The sequence below is a fragment of the Amblyraja radiata genome, chromosome 6 (genome assembly GCF_010909765.2).
Source record: "Amblyraja radiata isolate CabotCenter1 chromosome 6, sAmbRad1.1.pri, whole genome shotgun sequence".
NCBI classification, from domain to species: domain Eukaryota; kingdom Metazoa; phylum Chordata; class Chondrichthyes; order Rajiformes; family Rajidae; genus Amblyraja; species Amblyraja radiata.
In genome coordinates this window covers 50,352,256-50,372,946 of record NC_045961.1, presented here as the reverse complement: position 1 = coordinate 50,372,946, position 20,691 = coordinate 50,352,256, and the positions used below count along the sequence as shown (strand labels likewise).

The window sequence follows — 20,691 nt, the reverse complement described above, 5'->3', positions numbered from 1 at the left end:
ACGCATGCATCCTGGCGGGGTTCTTCACGTAGTCACTCACGTGACTCCGAAGTAAAATAGGCCCTTCAGCCCAACCTGCCCATGCCAACAAGATTTCCTATCTACACCAGTGCCACCTGCCTGCGCTTGGCCCATGTCCCTCTAAACCTGTTATGGTACCAGTCTCAACTACCCCTCTGGCAGCTCGTTCTTTATACCTTCATACCTTCATGTGGATGTCTCCAGGGATGCTGCCTGACCCATTGAGTTACTCCAACACTTTGTGTATTTTTCTGCTTTTATAACTTAACAATATTCGCCATGCTTTTTTTTTAATGTCTAAAACTGGAGGGCGTAGCTTTAAGGTGGGGAGGGGCTTCTTTTAAATGAGATGTGCAGGGTAACTTTTTTACACAGTGGGTGGTGGTGCCTGGAATGTACTTCCTGGGGTGGTGGTGGAGGCTGATATAATAGGGACATTTAAGAGGCTTTTAGATAGGCACATGGATATGGAGGGATATGGATTATGTGAAAGCAGAGGAGATTAGTTTAACTTGGCTTCATGTTCGGTGTGGGTAATGTGGGCCATAGAACCTGTTCCTGTGCTGTACTGTTCTATGTTCCATGCTCTACAATCAACATCACCAGGTTGCCCTTCCATGTTTGAAGTGTTTTGGTGTGTAAATTGGCTTGATGAAGATGAAGTACCATGGGATTGCATAAACGGGATTGTATTAGTACAAAGCTCTACTTGTTAACAATCACAGTCATGGGGAGACATATAGCGTGGAAACAGGCCCATCAGCCCAACTTGACAATGCCCACCAACATGTACATCTACACTAATCCCATGCCTGCATTTGGCCCATATACAGTATCTCTACACCCATCCTATCCATTTACAGTACCTGTCTAAATATTTCATAAACATTGCGATAGTTCCAGCCTCAACTGACTCCTCCAGCAGCTCCACTGGCCTTTGTGTGAAAAAGTTACCCCTCAGGTTCTTATTAAATCACCCCCCTCACCTTAAACCTATGTCCTCTGGTTCTCGATTACCTCATTCTGGGCAAGAGACAGTGTGTCTACCTGATCTATTCCTCTCATGATTTTGAACACTATAAGATCACCCCTCACCTTCCTGAGCTCCAAGGAATAGAGTTCTAGCCTGCTCAACCTCTGTCTATAGCGCAGGCCCTCGAGTCCTGGCAACATCTTCATAAATCTTCTCTGGGCCATTTTTCAACTTGAAAATAGTCGTCCTATATCATGGTGCCCAGAACTGAACACAATACTCTAAATGCAGCCTCACCAATGTCTTATATAACTGCAACATGACCTCCCAACATCAATACTCAATACTCTGACTAATGAAGGCCAATGTGTCAAAAGCCTATCTACCTGTGATGCAACTTTCAACGAGCTATGTACCTACACTCCTAGATCCCTCTACTCTACAACACTCCCCCAGAGCCCTACCATTCACTATGTAGGTCCTGTCCATGTTAATCTTCCCAAAATGCAACACCTCACATTTCTCTGTATTAAATTCCATCAACCATTCCTCACCCCACCTGGCCAATCGATCAAGATCCTGCTTCACTATTTGACAACCATCTTCACTATCTACAATACCACCTACTTTTGTGTCATCTGTAAACTTGCTAATCATGCATGTATGTTCTCATTCAAATCATTGATGTAGATGACAAACACCAATGGACCCAGCACCAAATCCCAAGGCGCACCACTTGTCCGAAAAGCAAACTTCCACCATCACCCTCTGCTTCCTTCCATGAAGCCAATTTTCTATTCATTCGGCTATCTCTCCCTGGATCCCATGGGATCTAACCTTCCAGAGCAGCCTACCATGCGGAACCTTGTCGAATGCTTTGCTAAAATCCATATATTCAATGTCTACAGCTCTGCCTTCATCAATCTTTTTGATCACATCATCAAAAAACAATCAGATTTGTTGAGACACGTACAAAACTATGTTGACAATCCGTCTTCTGCCCTTATAATTGTACGAATATTTAAAAAATAAAATGAAAGATAAAAAAAAGGAAAACAGCAGACCAATGAGTTTACAGAATGAAAAACAACTTGATATTGCAATACACATTTTATATACTTTAAGATGTCCTCAAATGTTTCACAGGAATTTAATAATGAGCAAACATTACTTCAAAATAAGAGGCAACAATGCCTTAAGCTGTCGGATCAGAGTACTTCCCCACTGTGGCTTCTTTGAATCTATAACGTTCAGTTTATTATTATTTATGAAGCATTTATGGCTTTGGATTTTCAAATAGCCAGTTGCATTTATTAATGCCTTCAGAATCTTACCTTCCTGAAGCAGATGTTATATCATGAATGTAAAAACAATGGTTCCAATTTTAGAACCATATTTTTATTCTGTGCTACCTGGTCAGATAGGGGTTGTAATCCTTATTAAGTGTTATATAAGCCTCTCCATATTAGGTCAATTCCCAGATGAAAAAGTTATTAAAAATATCTTTGACTTTAGAGTATAGAACTGAAGCTAAAAAATGGCAAGACTGGCTACGTGAAATAACTCACCATATATACTGTGACAGTTGCTCAGTTCCCCAAGCTAATTAGTTTGATCAAACCAAGTAATATATGTAAGTTATCGTTTTTATATCTGGAATTATTAAATCCGGGCAGAATTGCAGCAAATGTGATTTAACAAAATAGAATTTCAATGAATATAGTTCATAAGTCACAGGAGCAGAGGTAGGCCATTTGGCCCATCGAGTCTACTCCACCATTAAATTGTGGCTGATATATCTTTCCAAATCAATCTCATTCTCCTGCCTTCTCCCCATAATCCTTACCAATTAAGTATCTGTCAATCTCTGCCTTAAAATATGAAATCACGGCCTCCAGAGCCGTTAGTGGCAATGAATTCCACAGATTCACCAACCTCTGACTAAAGAAATTCCTCCTCAGCTCCTTTCTAATGGTACGTCCTTTTATTCTGAGGCTGTGCCCTCTGGTCCTAGACTCTCCCAGTAGTGGAAGCATCCTCTCCCTATCCACTTGATCCAGGCCTTTCACTATTTGGTAAGTTTCAATGAGGTCCCCTCATCCTTCTAAACTCCAGCGAGTACAGGGCCAGTGCTGTCAAACGCTCATCATATGTTAACCCAGTTATCCCGGGGAACATTCTTGTAAACTTCTCTGTATCCTCTCCAGCATCAGATATGGGGCCCAAAACTGCTCACGATACTCCAAATGCAGTCTGACCAGTGCCTTATAAAGCCTCAGCATTACATCCTATGCCGGGTTATCAGGGACTCATTTAAGGTTTAGGTTTAGGTTTAGGTTTATTGTTGTCATGTGTAAGCTTTGTTTTGCATGCTATCCAGTCAGATCAGAAAAGACTGTTTTGATCAGCGGGTCTGAAGAAAGGTCTCGATCCGAAACGTCAGCTATTCCTTTTCTCCAGAGATGCTGCCTGACCCGCTGAGTTACTCCAGCATTTTGTGTCTATCTTGCATCAGTTCCATGGACAAAGTCCAATGTCCACAATGGGTTAGAGGTGAATCAGACAGTACCCTAGATTATGGAAGGACCGTTCAGTAGCCTAATAACCGAGGGGACGAAGTTTAGTTTAGTTCAATTTAGAGACACAGCGCGGAAACAGGTCCTTCGGCCCACTGAGTCTGTGCCAACCATCAATCATCCGTTTGCACTAAGGTAGACAAAAATGCTGGAGAAACATAGAAACATAGAAACAGAAAATAGGTGCAGGAGTAGGCCATTCGACCCTTCGAGCCTGCACCGCCATTCAATATGATCATGGCTGATCATCCAACTCAGTATCCTGTACCAGCTTTCTCTCCATACCACCTGATCCCATTAGCCACAAGGGCCACATCTAAATCCCTCTTAAATATAGCCAATGAACAGGCCTCAACTACATTCTGTGGCAGAGAATTCCAGAGATTCACCACTCTCTGTGTAAAAAATGTTTTTTTCATCTCAGTCCTAAAAGATTTCCCATTCATCCTTAAACTGTGACCCCTTGTTCTGGACTTCCCCAACATCGGGAACAATCTTCCTGCATCAAGCCTGTACAACCCCTTAAGAATTTTGTAAGTTTCTATAAGATCTCACAAATCTTATAGAGTACAAGCCGAGTCTATCCAGTCTTTCTTCATATGAAAGTCCTGACATCCCAGGAATAAGTCTGGTGAACCTTCTCTGTACTCCCTCTATGGCAAGAATGTCCTTCCTCAGATTAGGAGAACAAAACTGTACGCAATACTCCAGGCGTGGTCTCACCAAGACCCTGTACAACTGCAGTAGAAGCTCCCTGCTCCTATACTCAAATCCTTTTGCTATGAATGCTAACATACCATTCGCTTTCTTCACTGCCTGCTGCACCTGCATGCCTACTTTCAATGACTGGTGTACCATGACACCCAGGTCTCGTTGCATCTCCCCTTTTCCTAATCGGCCACCATTCAGGTAATAGTCTACTTTCCTGTTTTTGTGGGTGAGGCAGTATCTATGGAGAGAAGGAATAGGCGACGTTTCGGGTCTGAAGAAGGGTCTCGACATCTTTTCCAGCATCTGTGGTTCTTTCTTAAACACCCGTTTGCACTAGTTCTGTTATCCCACTTCCACATCCACTCGCATTCAGTCAGTGCTCATCGATTAAGCTGTGAGTACATTACAACATCTTTCACTGAAGGGCAGTCACATCTTAGAAGCTTCAAAAACTTTATGTTAATTCTCCTCTTCATTGGACAAAATAAATTAAATGAACTGTCACCAATAAGATTAAATATAGCACCAATAACTGAAAACAATTATGTTGCGATTTGCCACTTAATCATCAAAAATGCAGGATCGTTTGATCCTGGATAAGTTTTTAAACTTGCAGCAATAATAACTTTGATTTTTATGTTCTGATGCTTTTTATTTATCTGTAAACTACCAGTCCAATACTGCTGGAAGTTTAAAAACGTGTCAGGGATCAAACGAGCCTGCATGTTTGATGATTAAGTGGCAAATCGCAACATACAGTAATTGTTTTCATGTTTTGGCATTATATTTAATCTTATAGGTGACAGTTCATTTCATTTCTTGTGTCTTCCCACTAATTGTAAGAGACACACAGAGCACATAAAATCAGAGCTAAAATAAAAGCTGGAAGTAATGTGTCTGTCTTTTATTGTACAAAATCAAACATAAGTTGGATGGCAGACAAATAGAACATAGAACCTGGAACATGGAACCGTATAGCTCAAGAACGGGCCCTTCGGCCCACAATGTCTGTGTTGAACATGTTGCCATGACCATCTCTAATCTACCTGCACATAATATATACATATATATATACATATACACATTTCCTGCATTTGCATGTGCCTATACAAATGACTTTATTTTGTACTCAACATTATTCCCTTTATCATGTACAGTATCTGTACACTCTGAACAGCTTGATTGTAAACATGTATTGTCTTTCCGCTGACTGGTTGGCACACAACAAAAGCTTTTCACTGTACCTCGGTACACATGACAATAAACTAAAACTAAACTAAGCTAAAACTAAACTATCATATTGAATTATGTGAGGTAAGGGAAACAAGTAGAGTAGCTATGGAAACCATGAGATTCAAAGAAGAGGAAGTACTGACACTTTTGAAAAATATAAAAGTGGATAAGTCTCCAGGTCCTGACAGGATATTCCCTAGGACATTGAGGGAAGTTAATGTAGAAATAGCAGGGGCTATGACAGAAATATTTCAAATGTCATTAGAAACAGGAATGGTGCTGGAGGATTGGCGTACTGCGCATGTTGTTCAATTGTTTAAAAAGGGTTCTAAGAGTAAACCTGGAAATTATAGACCTGTTAGTTTGACGTCAGTGGTGGGCAAATTAATGGAAAGGATACTTAGAGATAATATATATAAGCATCTGGATAAACAGGGTCTGATTAGGAACAGTCAACATGGATTTGTGACTGGAAGGTCATGTTTGACTAATCTTCTTGAATTTTTTGAAGAGGTTACTAGGGAAATTGATGAGGGTAAAGTGGTGGATGTTGTCTATATGGACTTCAGTAAGGCCTTTGACAAGGTTCCACATGGAAGGTTGGTTAAGAAGGTTCAATTGTTGGGTATTAATGATGGAATAGCAGGATGGATTAAACAGTGGCTGAATGGGAGATGCCAGAGAGTAATGATGGATGGCTGTTTGTCAGGTTGGAGACCAGTGACTAGTGGGGTGCCTCAGGGATCTGTGTTGGGTCCACTGTTGTTTGTCATATACATCAAGGATCTGGATGATGGTGTGGTAAATTGGATTAGTAAGTATGTAGATAATACTAAGATAGGTGGTGTTGTGGATAATGAAGTAGATTTTCAAAGTCTACAGAGAGATTTAGGCCATTTGGAAGAGTGGGCTGAAAGATGGCAGATGGAGTTTAATGCTGATAAGTGTGAGGTGCTACATCGTGGCAGGACAAATCAAAATAGGACGTACACGGTAAATGGTAGCGAATTGAGGAATGCAGGTGAACAGAGGGATCTAGGAATAACTGCATAGTTCCCTGAAGGTGAAATCTCATGTAGATAGGGTGGTAAAGAAAGCTTTTGGTGTGCAGGCCTTTATAAATCAGAGCATTGTATAGAAGTTGGGATGTAATGTTAAAATTGTACAAGGCATTGGTGAGGCCAATTCTGGAGTATTATGTACAATTTTGGTCGCCAAATTATAGGAAAGATGTCAACAAAATAGAGAGAGTACAGAGGTGATTTACTAGAATGTTGCCTGGGTTTCAGCACCTAAGTTACAGAGAAAGGTTAAACAAGTTAGGTCTTTATTCTTTGGAGCGCAGAAGGTTAAGGGGAGACTTGATAGAGGTCTTTAAAATGATGAGAGGGATAGACAGAGTAGACGTGGATAAGCTTTTTCCATTGAGAGTAGGGAAGATTTAAACAAGAGGACATGATTTGTGAATTAAGGGACAGAAGTTTAGGGATAACATGAGGGGGAACTTCTTTACTCAGAGAGTGGTGGCTGTGTGGAATGAGCTTCCAGTGGAAGTGGTGGAGGCAGGTTCGTTTTTATCATTTAAAAATAAATTGGATAGGTATATGGACGGGAATGAAATGGAGGGTTATGGTCTGAGTGCAGGTTGGATGGGACTAGGGGAGAATACGTGTTTGGCACGGACTAGAAGGGCCGAGATGGCCTGTTTCCGTGCTGTAATTGTTATATGGTTATATCTGCCTCATCCACCAATCCCAGAAGTGTGTTCCAGGCACTCTTCACTCACTGTGTAAAAAAAAGTTGCCCTGCACATATCCTTTAAACCTTGCCACTCAGCTTAAAGCTCTGCCCTCTAGTATTTTAATTTTCCATCTTGGGAAAAAGACTGTCTACCCTATCCATGCCAGTGAAACCAAAATTGTCAGCAATCTCTTATTCCACAAGGCGACACGTCTAAGATTGATCCAAATTTCCTTTTAGAATAGCTCCCAGCTATGTTCAATCAAACATCAAGAGCACCTTGGCAACAATCAGATTCATTACTAAAGTGAGGTTTGATTGATAAGTAATTCAAAAACGTTAGCACCCACAGAGAGCACTTAAAATTCTGGCAACTCTATCCCCATTTGATTTCCATATGAATAAAAGCTTAAAATAAAAATTAATGAATGCTCCCTGGAATATCTGTAGCTCCAAGACATTTGGAGTTAATTGTACAAAATGGTCTCACTATCTACATAATTATATTTACATTTGAAAATGTTCTTGCAAAATTCCACTTTCAGTTTGATTTTGCCTCTGTCACAAATTTTGCCAAACATATTAGTTTAGTTTAGTTTAGAGATACAGTGCAGAAACAGGCCTTTCGGCCCACTGACTCCACTCTAATCAGAGATCACCCCGTACACAAGCACAAACCTACACACTAGGGACAATTTACCAAAGCCAATTAACCTACAAACCTGTTCGACTTTGGAATGTGCGAGGAAACCGGATCACCTGGGGATAAACCACACGCTCACAGGAGAACGTGCACACTTCATACAGACAGCACCCGTAGTCAGGATCGAAATCGAACCCGGGTGCCTAGCGCTGTAAGACAGCAACTCTACCGCTGTGCCACTGTGCCACCTATATAGTAACACAACATTACACATTTGAAGGTGCAATATACATTTTTAATCAGTGTAAATTTTCTGTTTGAAAATATGCAGCTAATGTAGTTTTGAAACACTTTCTCTAAAATAAACTAGAGTTGCTGCCTCACAGCGCCACAGACACAGGTTTGATCCTGACCTCGGATGCTGTCTGCGGAATCCCTGTGACCACATGGGATGCATCCGAGTGCTCCGGTTTGCAGGTTAATTGGCCGTCTGTAAAATTGCTCATGGTGTGTAGCAGTGACATGCGGTGAGGTAAATGGCTGGGGAGGCTCTGGCTAGTATCAGTGGCCCGGCCCTCCCTGTATTGATCACTGCGTCTCCCCGAGGAGAGTGAGGGGTGGAGCCGTGGCTGGGAGGGAGGGAGAGAGAAGAGGAGAGAGAGAGAAGGGAGAGAGAGAGAGAGAAAGGAGAGAGAGAGAGAAGGGAGGGAGAGAGAGAGAAGGGAGGGGGGGGAGAGAGACGGGAGGGAGAGAGAAAGGAGAGAGAGAGAAGGGAGAGAGAGAGAGAGAGAGAAGGGAGAGAGAGAGAGAAGGGAGAGAGAAATAAACTAAACAACAAATTATTCAGAAAAGTTTTTACTGGTAATAGTTCGATGTGTCATACATGGCTCAATGTGTCTGATGCATGATGCCAAGTTCTTATAACATGTTTTAATTTTTAATATTGGCATGTATATATGAATAATCAATTCCTCCATTTGACCATGGGTGAAACAGCAATATTGCACAAATACTGGAAGATTTGTGGTAAACAGCAATTTTATATTTAACTACATTTAATTACTTTTAAGAATAATATTGAATGAGATCCAAAAATTAAGTATGTTATTGTTATTGCAAGGATTAAATGGTTTTCAAGAATTGGACTTAGTCCAAAGAGTTCATCTATTCCTTGTTAACTCTTACTAAATATGTATAACATACATTTACATTTGAATCAGTGCATGCAACCTATTAAAATCACAAATTGATATCATTTTATTACCATTTTTAATTGTCCACAACGTCTGTGCTGGACATGATGCCGAATTAAACTAATCTCCTCTGCCTGCGTGTGATCCATATCCCAGAATATCCATGTGCCTGGCCAAAAGTCCCTTAAAAACCACTATCGTATCTTCCTCCACCACCACCCTCAGCAGTGTGCTCCAGGCACCCACCACTTTCTGTGTAAAAATACTTACCCCGCACGTCTACGTTTGCTGCACTTACTCATTCATCCTGCAACAAATCTGTGATACAATTTTGATTGGTGCATTTAGCAGTAATTGCTAAATGTGAATTTAAAGTTGAGAATTAAGGGACAGAAGTTTAGGGGTAACATGAGGGGGAATTTCTTTACTCAGAGAGTGGTAGCTGTGTGGAATGAGCTTCCAGTGAAGGTGGTGGAGGCAGGTTCGATTTTATCATTTAAAAATAAATTGGATAGTTATATGGACGGGAAAGGAATGGAGGGTTATGGTCTGAGTGCAGGTAGATGGGACTAGGGGAGAATACGTGTTCGGCACGGACTAGAAGGGCCGAGACGGCCTGTTTCCGTGCTGTAATTGTTATATGGTTATATGGTGATAAGAAATAATCAGTTTAGTTTGGAGATAGAGCATGGAAACAGGTCCACGCTGACCATCCATCACCTGGTCACTCTTGTATCTCTGATCTACAATTAATGAAACTAAACTAAACCTGTATTCACCTATCACTTGCCAGGCTTTGTCCTGCTCTCACCTCTCTTCCAGCTTTCTCCCTCTACTACAAAATAAGGACCCCGTCCCAATACATCACCTATCCATGTGCTCCAGAGATGCTGCCTGACCTGCTGAGTTACTCCAGCACTCTGTGTCTATTTATGTAAAGTGGCTACTGTGCAAGTGGATGCCAGAATTATTTCTGTGATTGATCCATCATAAATAAATTAATTTTGTTTTTCACATTGTCAGAAGTAGCAGCATTTGATAAAAGCAGTCACTTTTGCAAATGGTTCAATGGTTCTTTATCATGACGTATGCACAGTACAGTGAGATTCTTTGCAACATCCCACAAATGCACAGTCACTATATTTTGGTGCCATTTACAAAGAAAAGGAAAACATCCAGATGTTGGAAGTTCTGGAGTGCCCCCAATCCAGGTAAGGTCAGCGCCAGGGATAGGATCAATACCTTCAATCAGTTCACCACACGTTGCTTACATGCCTAATATTGACACAAAGTGCTGGAGTAACTCAGCGGGACAGGCAGCATCTCTGGAGAGAGGAAATGGGTGACATTTTGGGTCGAGACCCTTCTTCAGACTGAGTCAGGGGACAGAGAAAATAGAGATATGGTAGGGTACAAAGAGCATGTAAGGTGTGAAAAGGATAGATCAAAGCAGACAATTAGGAAATGGCCAATGGTTCATTGTTGGCTGAGAGGAGGATGGCAACAAGGCATCCAAACAGTAACATTTGTTGGTAGAAACACCATTTTAATGCTCTGAAATGCAAAACTGCTTACTGGAAACCAATCATTCTCTGGGGTTACCTCCATTTATGTTCCATTTTCATAACCAGTGTGAAAATCTTGAATTGAATTTGGAGATACACCATGCTTCGGCCCACCGACTCCACGTACACCATCGATCACTCGTTCACACTAGTTCTATATTATCCCACTTCCGCTTCCGCTCCCTACACACGAGGGCCTATTTATAAGAGGGCGATTAACCTACAAACCCGCACAGCTTTAGATAGTCACATGAATATGCAGGGAATGGAGGGATATGAATCACATGCAGGCAGAAGGAATAAGATTAATGTGGCATCATGGTCAGCACGGATACTTTGGACTGAAAGGACCGTTCCTGTGATCTATTGTTTAGTTTGGAGATACAGCGTGTAACAGGCCCTTAGGCCCACCGAGTCTTCACCGACCAGTGACCACCCTGTACACTAGTACTATCCTACACACTAGGAACAATTTACAGATTAAATTAAAATACAAACCTGCATGTCTTTGGAGTGTGGAAGGAAACCGGAGCACCCGGAGAAAACCCATGCAATACCAGGGAGAACGTGCAAACTCCGGACAGATAGAACCCGTAGTCAGCATCGAACCAAGGTCTCTGGCGCTGTGAGGCAGCAACTCTACTGCTGGGCCACTGTGGTACCTTGACCCATCTGACCAGTGTCTTTTGTATTGTTATTGCAACTTTACACAGAGCTTCGACTAAGCGAATATTTAGACCCTTGGGCCACATTTAGGGCCTGTCCCACGAGCATGCGGCAAGCGCGACCAAACCGGAAGCGGGGGCTGCGTGGAGGTCGAGTGATCCCGTACGAGTTGACATGAAGTTCGAGTGAAGGCGTACGCCTTCAAGACACTGCGTACGGTGTCGAGACGCTGCTCACGCCCGTCGAGGCGGTGCGTACGGCCTTAATGCGGCTGCGGGCCGGCAGGCCGTTGCCGCGCGGAATTTTTGGACAGTGTCAGTTTTTCGGAGCCCCGCGCGATGTCGGGACCAGCTCCGCACAACTCCATACGGCTCCGGCGATCGAAGTGGGACCGGCCCCGCGAGGTCGTACGACTCAAGCGACCACGGTAGGTCGCGCTTGCCGCATGCAGTCGCATGCTGGTGGACAGGCCCTTAAGTTTGTCACTGTTATTTTGGTGTTTGGTCCCTACCGAAGCTGCTTGAAAGGTTCAGCCCTGACGACTGGGGTCTCCACCGAGTGTTCAAAGATAGCACCTTCCGCCCCTGGAAAAGAAGGAGAGATGAAAGTAAAAGCTGATCAGTCAACTTGTACAACAGAAACTCAGTGCTAAACAAACAGGGCTAAACAAACACCTCATTTATTCAAGCCCCAGGAAGAATCGACAGTTGAATATTCTGTCAAAGTGGGACAAAAGGCCTATTTTAGTTTAGCAACAAGGGACTGCAGATGCAGGTTAATCCACAAAAGGACACAAAGTGCTGGAGTAACTCAGTGTTTAAGAAGGAACTGCAGATGCTGGAAAAATAGAAGGTAGATAAAACTGCTGGAGAAACTCAGCGGGTGAGGCAGCATCTATGGAGCGATGGAATAGGTGACGTTTCGGGTCGAGACCCTTCTTCAGCGGGTCTTTTTGCACTAGTATTGTGTTTACAGGCCTGTTAGGCTGCAGCAAGTAAGAATGTCATTGTCCCGTAGTCGGTACATATTAAACGTTCATGACTCTCTTGATGCCATCTGCAAGTTTGTGCCCACTCATTCAGCTTGTCTACTACACCTTGAAACCTCTTTACATCCACCCCTACCCTCCATGTTCATAGTCCCACCTGGTTTTGAATGAATTAGCTAACTTGGAAATGTAACATTTGATCCTCTCATCCAATGTACAGAATCGGGTGAGAATAAAAATAGGATTAGATTAGATTAGATTAGATTAGATTATTTAATGACCACACAGTCAAGCTGGTGGAATTCAGGTTCAGTACAGGATGTTACAAGGTAGGCTGATTCCCGTCAAACATAACATAAAACACAACATCATTCAATATACAGTACATGCATGGGGAGGATATGTGCTGTTGTCATAGTGTGTTCAGAATTCGGATTGCGTGTGGGTAAAAACTGTTTTTAAATCGAGATGTCTTGGCGGACAGTGAGCTGTAGCGCCTTCCTGATGGCAGTAGGTGGAAGATGTGGTGAGCTGGGTGGGAGGGATCAGAGATGATTTTCTTCACCCTTGACACAGACCGTTTGTGATGGAGTGATTCTATTGATGGAAGGGGAGTGCTGATGATTTTGGATGCTTTGTTAACTATGCGTTGTAATTTATTACGGGAGTGAGTGTCTAAACTGCTGAACCAGACTGTAATTGATGAAGTGAGCATGCTTTGGATGATGGCTGTGTAGAATTTGATTAGGAGGTGTTTCCTTACTCTAAACTTCTTGAGCTGGCGGAGGAAGAAGAGTCTTTGGTTGGCTTTTTTGTAGATGTGATTTGAATTGATTTTCCATTTGAGGTTATTGCTTATGTGAGTGCCAAGAAATTTGTATGAATCAGTGGTGGATGTGGGTTCGCCTGAGATGAGTAGGGGGGTCTTGGGTTGTGCCTTACGTCTGAAATCAATGATGAGTTCGTGGGTGGGTGGGTATAACCATTTTTCTTTCTCCGCAAGGAATTGCAGAGAATTGTGGACGTAGCCCAGACCATCACATGAACCAACCTCCCTTCCACTGACTCCACCTTAACCTCACGCTGCCTTGGCAAGTCCACCAGCATAATCAAAGACCAGTCTCCCCTTCTTCTGCTTGAAAGCTGCTTGAGTCACCAACTCAGAGGGCAGAGGGCCTGTTTCCACACTGTTTCGCTAAAGTCTAAAGTCTAATCAAGTAAAAATTAAAGAGTGCAGCATATTTTTTATTAATTGTCGATTGAGTTTAAAGTCTTGGATAATGGACAAAGTAAGAGTTAACAGTGCACATATTTATAAAGTATAGTCTTAGATTCTGCACTGTATCTTCCCTTTTGTTCTACTTACTGCGACTAATTTGACGTTGGTATTTATGTATGGTATTATCTGGTCTGATTGGAAAGCAAGCAAAACAGAGCTTTTCACTGCACCTCGCTACACGTGACAATAACAAACCTAAACCAATTAAGTGGTATTTTTAAAGCGGATTTTGACAGGTTCTTGATTACTACGGGAGTCAAATATTATGGGGAGAAGGTTGGAGGAAGGGGTTGAGAGGGATAAATAGATCAGCCATGATCAAATTGCAGAACAGGGCCGGCATGGTGGCACAGTGGTAGAGTTGCTGCCACTCAGCGCCAGAGACCTAGGTTTGATCCCGAGTTTGTAAGTTCTTCCTGTGAACTTGTGGGTTTTCCCTGGATGCTCCGGTCTCCGCCCACACTTCTAATTGTACAGGTTTGTAGGTTAATTGGTTTCGGTAAAATTGTAAATTGTTACCAGCGTGTAGGATATTGCTAGTGTACGGGGATTGTTTGTCAGCGCGGCCGAAGGGCCTGTTTCAGCGCTGTATCTCTACAGTCTAAAGTCTAAACAGTCGATGGGCTGATTGGCCTAATAGTGCTCCTATGTCTTATGATCTTATAAAGCAAAACCTAAATAGGATGTAGTTTGAACCGAATCATTGTTCCTGGGAATGGTTGAACTAGTCTGAGACTAGTATCCAAGAAAAGATTCAGCTGTGGTGAGAATTCACTAGTTGGCATAAATTGACTGGAGGCACATAACCAGAGGCTTTGCCGACAAGCTGAAAGAAAACTGGATAGCAAGTCACAGGAGTGGCAGATAAACTTGGCCAAGAAATAGAAGTCGCAGCTGCTGCTAGTTCAAGTGTTTGAATATATGCCAAAGAAATGCAAATTACACAAGCACAATTCCTGACTTTTGTTGAGAGTGGGCTCCATTCTAGTGGCCAATATTAACTGGGCACCAAGGCAGCTTTATTGTGATTTGATGATAAGTGTTTAGAATGGTAGCCTCTATTCAGTTCTGCTGATGGTGCAGTGGCGCAGCTGGTAGAGCCGCTGCCTCACAGTGACTGACAGAGACCCGGGTTCGATCCTGACCTCGGGTGCAGTCTGTGTGAGGTTTGCACGTTGTCCCTCGTGACCGCGTGGGTGTCCTCCGGTTACTCCGCTTTTCTGCTACATTCCAAAGACATGCGAGTTGGTAGGTTTAGTTTAGTTTAGTGATACAGCGTGGAAACAGGACCCTTTGTGCCACCGAATCCATGCCGACCAACGATCACCTGTACACTAGTTCTATCCTACATAATAGGGATAATTTACAGAGGCCAATTTACCTGCAAACCTGTACATCTTTCAAATGTGGGAGAAAACCGGAGCATCTGGAGAAAACCTACTCAGTCACAGAGAGAACTTGCAAACTCTGTACAGACAGCACCCAAAGTCAGGATTGAACCGGGGTGACTGGCGCTGTAAGGCAGCAGCTCGAGCACTGTGCTACTGTGTCACCCTAAATTATGTGTAAGGGAGTGGTAGAATCTGGAGGGAATTGATAAAACGTGAGGAGCATAAAGTTGGATGATGTTCGTGTAAATGGGTGGTTGATGGCCAGTGTGGTCTCAGTAGCCAAAGGGCCGGTTTCCATGCTCCATCTCCCTGAAATGAAAATGCGCTTTAGGTTTGTGAGAGTTTGGGGTTTCAGCAGTTTTGATCAATTTTAGTATTTTCTTTTCTTTTAATTGGCAAATTTTTAATTGCTTGTCTTAAGAAAGTGGTCTTGGATTTCAAAGACAATCAGAACGTCAATCAATCTTAAGTGTCAACTCTGCTACCCTCTCTATAGATGTCGCCCAACCCACTGAGGCTTTCTAGAGTTTCCTGTTTGTTTCTCATATTTCCAGCATCTTAATTTATTTATAGATACAGCATGGAAATAATCTCTTCGGCCCAATGAGTCCACACCGACCATCGATCACCCGTTCACACTTGTGCCATGTTATCCCACTTGTGCATCCACTCCCTACACAGAAGGGACAATTTACAAAGGCCAATTAACATACAAACCTGCAGTTCTTTGGGACTTGCGAGGAAACCGGAGCACCTGGAGGAAACTCAACCAGCTATTGGGAGAATGTGCAAACTCCACAATGGCAGCACCCACAGTCAGGATCGAACCCGGGTCTCTGGTGCTGTGAGACAGCTGCTCTACCAGCTGCACTACTGTGTTCTCCAAAACTGCTCAGAAACAGAAGGCTGTGGAGGCCATCAACGGATATTTTTAACTCAGAGATAGATAAGATTCTTGATTAGTACGGGTGTCAGGAGTTATGGAGAGAAGGCAGGAGAATGGGTTGAGGGGGAGAGTTAGATCATCCATGATTGAATGGCGGCATAGACTTGATAGGCTGAAGCCTAAATCTGCTCCTATCATTTATGAACATGAATTTATGAGCTGCTGCCTTATGGCGCCAGTGATCCAGGTTCAATCCTGACTATGAGTGCGGTCTGTATGGAGTTTGTACATTCCCCCTTTGACTGCATGTATTTTCTCCGGGTGCTCCGGTTTCCTCCCACATTCCAAACACAGGCAGGTTTGTAGGATATTTAGCCCTCTATAAATTGTCCCCAGTGTGTAAGACGTGAAAGTGGAATAACATAGAACTAGTGCGCAGGTGATGGATGGATGGATGGTGTGGATTAGGTGGTCCAAAGAGCCTGTTTCCACACTGCATCACTAAACTAAACTACTCAACAATACTTCAGTGATCACCTTTCAATAAAGATCATGGAACATGAGTTTTTAAAAGAGAAATTCACTTTGGAGCACGATAGATTAAATAAATTAAATCAGAAAGATTTTAATCAAAAATATATGTAAATCAATGTTGATTACTCTCTGATGAAAATAGCAAAAAATGCATTAAATCTTTTGGAAAAAAAAATCATGGGACTTGGAGCAAATCAACTGGTAATGGAAAAACTGCATACCTCCCTGCCATTAGATTGTACTAGCCAAAAATTAATTATTTTACAAAGTATTATGAATCATACAACCATGTAATTGCGTTATAGTTGACTTAGCTGTGCATGCTAAATATGGCAGAAATCACAAATTAACAGCTTGAATGAGAAAAATTATCCAGTTATGCGGGGTTCAGCAAAATTATTTGTTCACTAATTTCCACTTCACGGTGAAAATTCTTACCAATTTGAAAGGGGTTGTTGATAAAGAACAAACCCCACACTATGAAATGAAGGATTTTCTCAAAATATCACAGACAGATTACAAAGGCTACTTGCTTTAAGAATTGGCAATTCCTGACAAACTTTGGTGTGTATTCCTCAATATTGATTTCTCCTACTTCAATTAACCCTTGCATTCCCTCTCTCTCCGTCTTTACCCCACCTCAGTCATCTTGATAATTTTACTGTTTGCATCCTTTCGTTATCACCTCGTCCCCAGCCAACAATGGACCATTGTGGGATCCACCCTTCCTGAGTCCTCAATACAGACTCTGCTTTGTTCTGTACCTTGTTTCCCACTCCCTGACTCTCAGTCTGATGAAGATTCTCGACCAAAACGTCACCTATTCCTTTTCTCCAGAGATTGCTGCCTGGCCCACTGAGTTGCTCCAGCATTTTGTGCCTATCTTCAGTGTAAACCAGCATTGCAGTTCTTTCTTATACACCTGTCTCTGGCTACCTGTGTTGGATAACAGGCAGATCTGAGAATGGATTGGAGAACAATTGAGAAAGTGTCCACATATGTCATCCCAATAGGGTACAAATTAAACAACGTGGATTGTTTGTGATAATGAGGTTTAGAGGGATATGGGCCAAATGTAGGCAAATGCGATTAGCTAAGATGGGGCATTTTGGCCACACTGACAATTTGGGCCGAAGGGCCATTTCCTGTGCTGTGTGACTCTACGAACTGTAGGCATTTATGGTGATTTAAAACTCCAAATTAGATTTCAAGTTCAAGTTCAAGTTCAAGTTCAAGTGAGTTTATTGTCATGTGTCCCTGTATAGGACAATGAAATTCTTGCTTTGCTTTAGCACACAGAACATAGAAACATAGAAAATAGGTGCAGGAGTAGGCCATTCGGCCCTTCGAGCTTTCACCGCCATTCAATATGACCATGGCTGATCATCCAACTCAGTATCCCGTACCTGCCTTCTCTCCATACCCCCTGATCCCTTTAGCCACAAGTTCCACATCTAACTCCCTCTTAAATATAGCCAATGAACTGGCCTCAACTACCTTCTGTGGCAGAGAGTTCCAGAGATTCACCACTCTCTGTGTGAAATACGTTTTTCTCATCTTGGTCCTAAAGGATTTCCCCCTTATCCTTAAACTGTGACCCCTTGTTCTGGACTTCCCCAACATCGGGAACAATCTTCCTGCATCTAGCCTGTCCAACCCCTTAAGAATTTTGTAACATAGTAGGCATTTACTACAAACAGATAAGTGTGTCCATATACCATAATATAAATATATACACACATGAATAACTAAACTGATAAAGTGCAAATAACAGATAATGGGTTATTAATAATCAGAGTTTTGTCCGAGCCAGGTTTAATAGCCTGATGGCTGTGGGGAAGTAGCTATTCCTGAACCTGGTTGTTGCAGTCTTCAGGCTCCGTACCTTCTACCTGAAGGTAGCAGGGAGATGAGTGTGTGGCCAGGATGGTGTGGGTCTTTGATGATACTGCCAGCCTTTTTGAGGCAGCGACTGCGATAAATCCCCTTGATGGAGGAAGGTCAGAGCCGATGATGGACTGGGCAGTGTTTACTACTTTTTGTAGTATTTTCCTCTCCAGGGCGCTCAAATTGCCGAACCAAGCAACGATGCTTTACTTTACTTTAGCACAGTGCATTTCTCTGCTTCTTTTCCACTATTTTGAAATGTACACGTGACAATAATTAACCTAAACCTGACTGAATACCGACGTAATGATATAATAATAAGCCAACACCTAAAGCTAAACCTAAAGCTAATAGGTCTTACATCATTCTCAGGGTAAGGGTAGCAGAAATCTTTATTTTACAAAAAACACTTTTTATACTCCCACATTATAGACAACACATATTATTATGAATGTCAATTTAAATGGCCCATTAATAAAATAAATAAGCTGTGTGCAGAATACTCCATATTTGATAAGTTTATTTTTACATTAGTAATGATCTCCAATTGCAGTTTGTTGAATGATCCTGAAACAAGAGACTGCAGATGCTGGAATCTGGAGGAACAAACTAGCTGCTGGAGATACTCGGTGGCTCAGGCAGTGTCTGTGGGGAGAAAGGAATTGTCGACGTTTCACCCTACATTGGCACTGAGAGTGGAGAGGGAAGGTAATATAGGTCCACCACCGATTTTCCAACAACTGATGGTACGGTGGCGCAACGGTAGAGTTGTGCCTTACAATGATCCTGACCACAGGTGCTGTCTGTGTGGAGTTTGTACGTTCTCCCCGTGACCTGCGTGGGTTTTCACTGCGAGCTCTAGTTTCATCTCACACTACAAAGATGTACAGGTTTGTTGGTTAATTCGCTTTGGTAAAATTCAAAATTGTCCCTACTGTGTGTAGGATAGTGTTAATGTGAGTGGATCACTGATCGGGTAGACACACAGAGTCTCTTGCCCAGAGTAGGGGAATCGAGAACCAGAGAACATAGGTTTAAGGTGAGGGGGGAAAGATTTAATAGAAACATTTAGACAGGTACATGGATAGAACAGGTTTAGAGGGATGTGAGCCAAACACAGACAATGAGACTATGTGTAGATAGGACATGTTGGTCGGTATGGGCAAGTTGGGCCGAAGGGCCTGTTTCCACACTGTATGACCTAATGCCTCTAAATACGTTGCCTGTAGATGGTGCTGCAAAATTGCCCTTGTTTACCCAAGTCCAGGGAAGACACTGAAGCTGGTTCTGATGGAGAATGAGAACTAGATCCTGGTGAGATTCAATTAGACTATCATGTGTTCACCCTCACACTACAGGCTTGGTCATAAGAAGAAATCAATAAGAAATTGCTTTTTATTGTACATTTAATGCTTACTGTATTTTTAGCATAGATATTGCAGCAGGAAAGATGCTGAAATACATAGTTAGATACATGGTGGAACCACTGCCTCAGTGCGAGAGACCCGGGTTCGATCCTGACATCGTGTGCTGTCTGTGTGGAGTTTGCTCGTTCTTCCTGGGTTTCCACTGGTTTCCTCCCACATCCCAAAGATGTGCAGGTTTGTAGGTTAATTGGCCCTCTGTAAAATTGCCCTCTGTAAAATTGTGTGAACGGGTGATCAATGGTCAGTGTGGACTCAGTGGGCCAAAGGGTCTTGTATAATTCAGCATATACTATGCATATGCAGACAGATTCAGTAAATGTACACACATTGTAGCACATTCCTTCACACATCCAGAGCTCTGTATTGTGCACTCGGTCAGTGAATTGTACGCTCAGACCCAGGTGTATATTTATATACAGTAAATAGATGAAGCACTACATTCTGCCACATTTGGTGTATGAATAGAGGTACACAAAGGGAGCTCTACTGTAGATGTGGTTAACGTCTGAGTAATAGAAAAATAAAATGCTGGTAAGTCAGTAAATCAGGCAGAATTTGGTGAGACGAATAGTATTAATGTTTCAAATCACAGCTTTCTATATGTATTTTCATACAGAGCTCCGAAACGCACAGTGGCACGGCGGTAGAGTTGCTGCCTTAAACCCGTCTCACGGTGCGAGTCGACCCACGAGTGACCCCGAGTTTAAAACAAATTAAACTTGTGGTAATCACGTACAATTAACGTAGAGGGAACGTCGGAACTCGTGGGCGCAACTTAGCGACTCGTGGCGCTAACGGCAGGTGCCCAGGAAACTTGTTAACTCTTGAAATTTTTTAAAACATGTTTAAAGATTTCCACGAATCAAATTTACTCTTGAAGTTAAAATTTGAAACATTTAAACTCGTTGTAAGAACGTAGTGGCTCGTGAGTTTGCCGTAGTGACTCTTGAGTCTACCGTGGGTTTTGACACTTTGTGA

The 20,691-nt window shown here is 42.5% G+C and overlaps 1 protein-coding gene across 6 annotated transcripts in view; it reads right to left on the bottom strand.

Annotated features, from left to right (window-relative positions):
• sgcg (sarcoglycan gamma) overlaps positions 1–20,691 on the bottom strand; it is a 329,148-nt gene that overhangs the window by 14,384 nt on the left and 294,073 nt on the right. For all 6 annotated transcript variants that reach the window (XM_033022761.1, XM_033022759.1, XM_033022760.1 and 3 more), the window contains one exon: positions 11,833–11,905. In XM_033022761.1, coding sequence (XP_032878652.1) covers positions 11,833–11,905 — 73 coding nt within the window. The remainder of the gene's footprint in view (positions 1–11,832; positions 11,906–20,691) is intronic.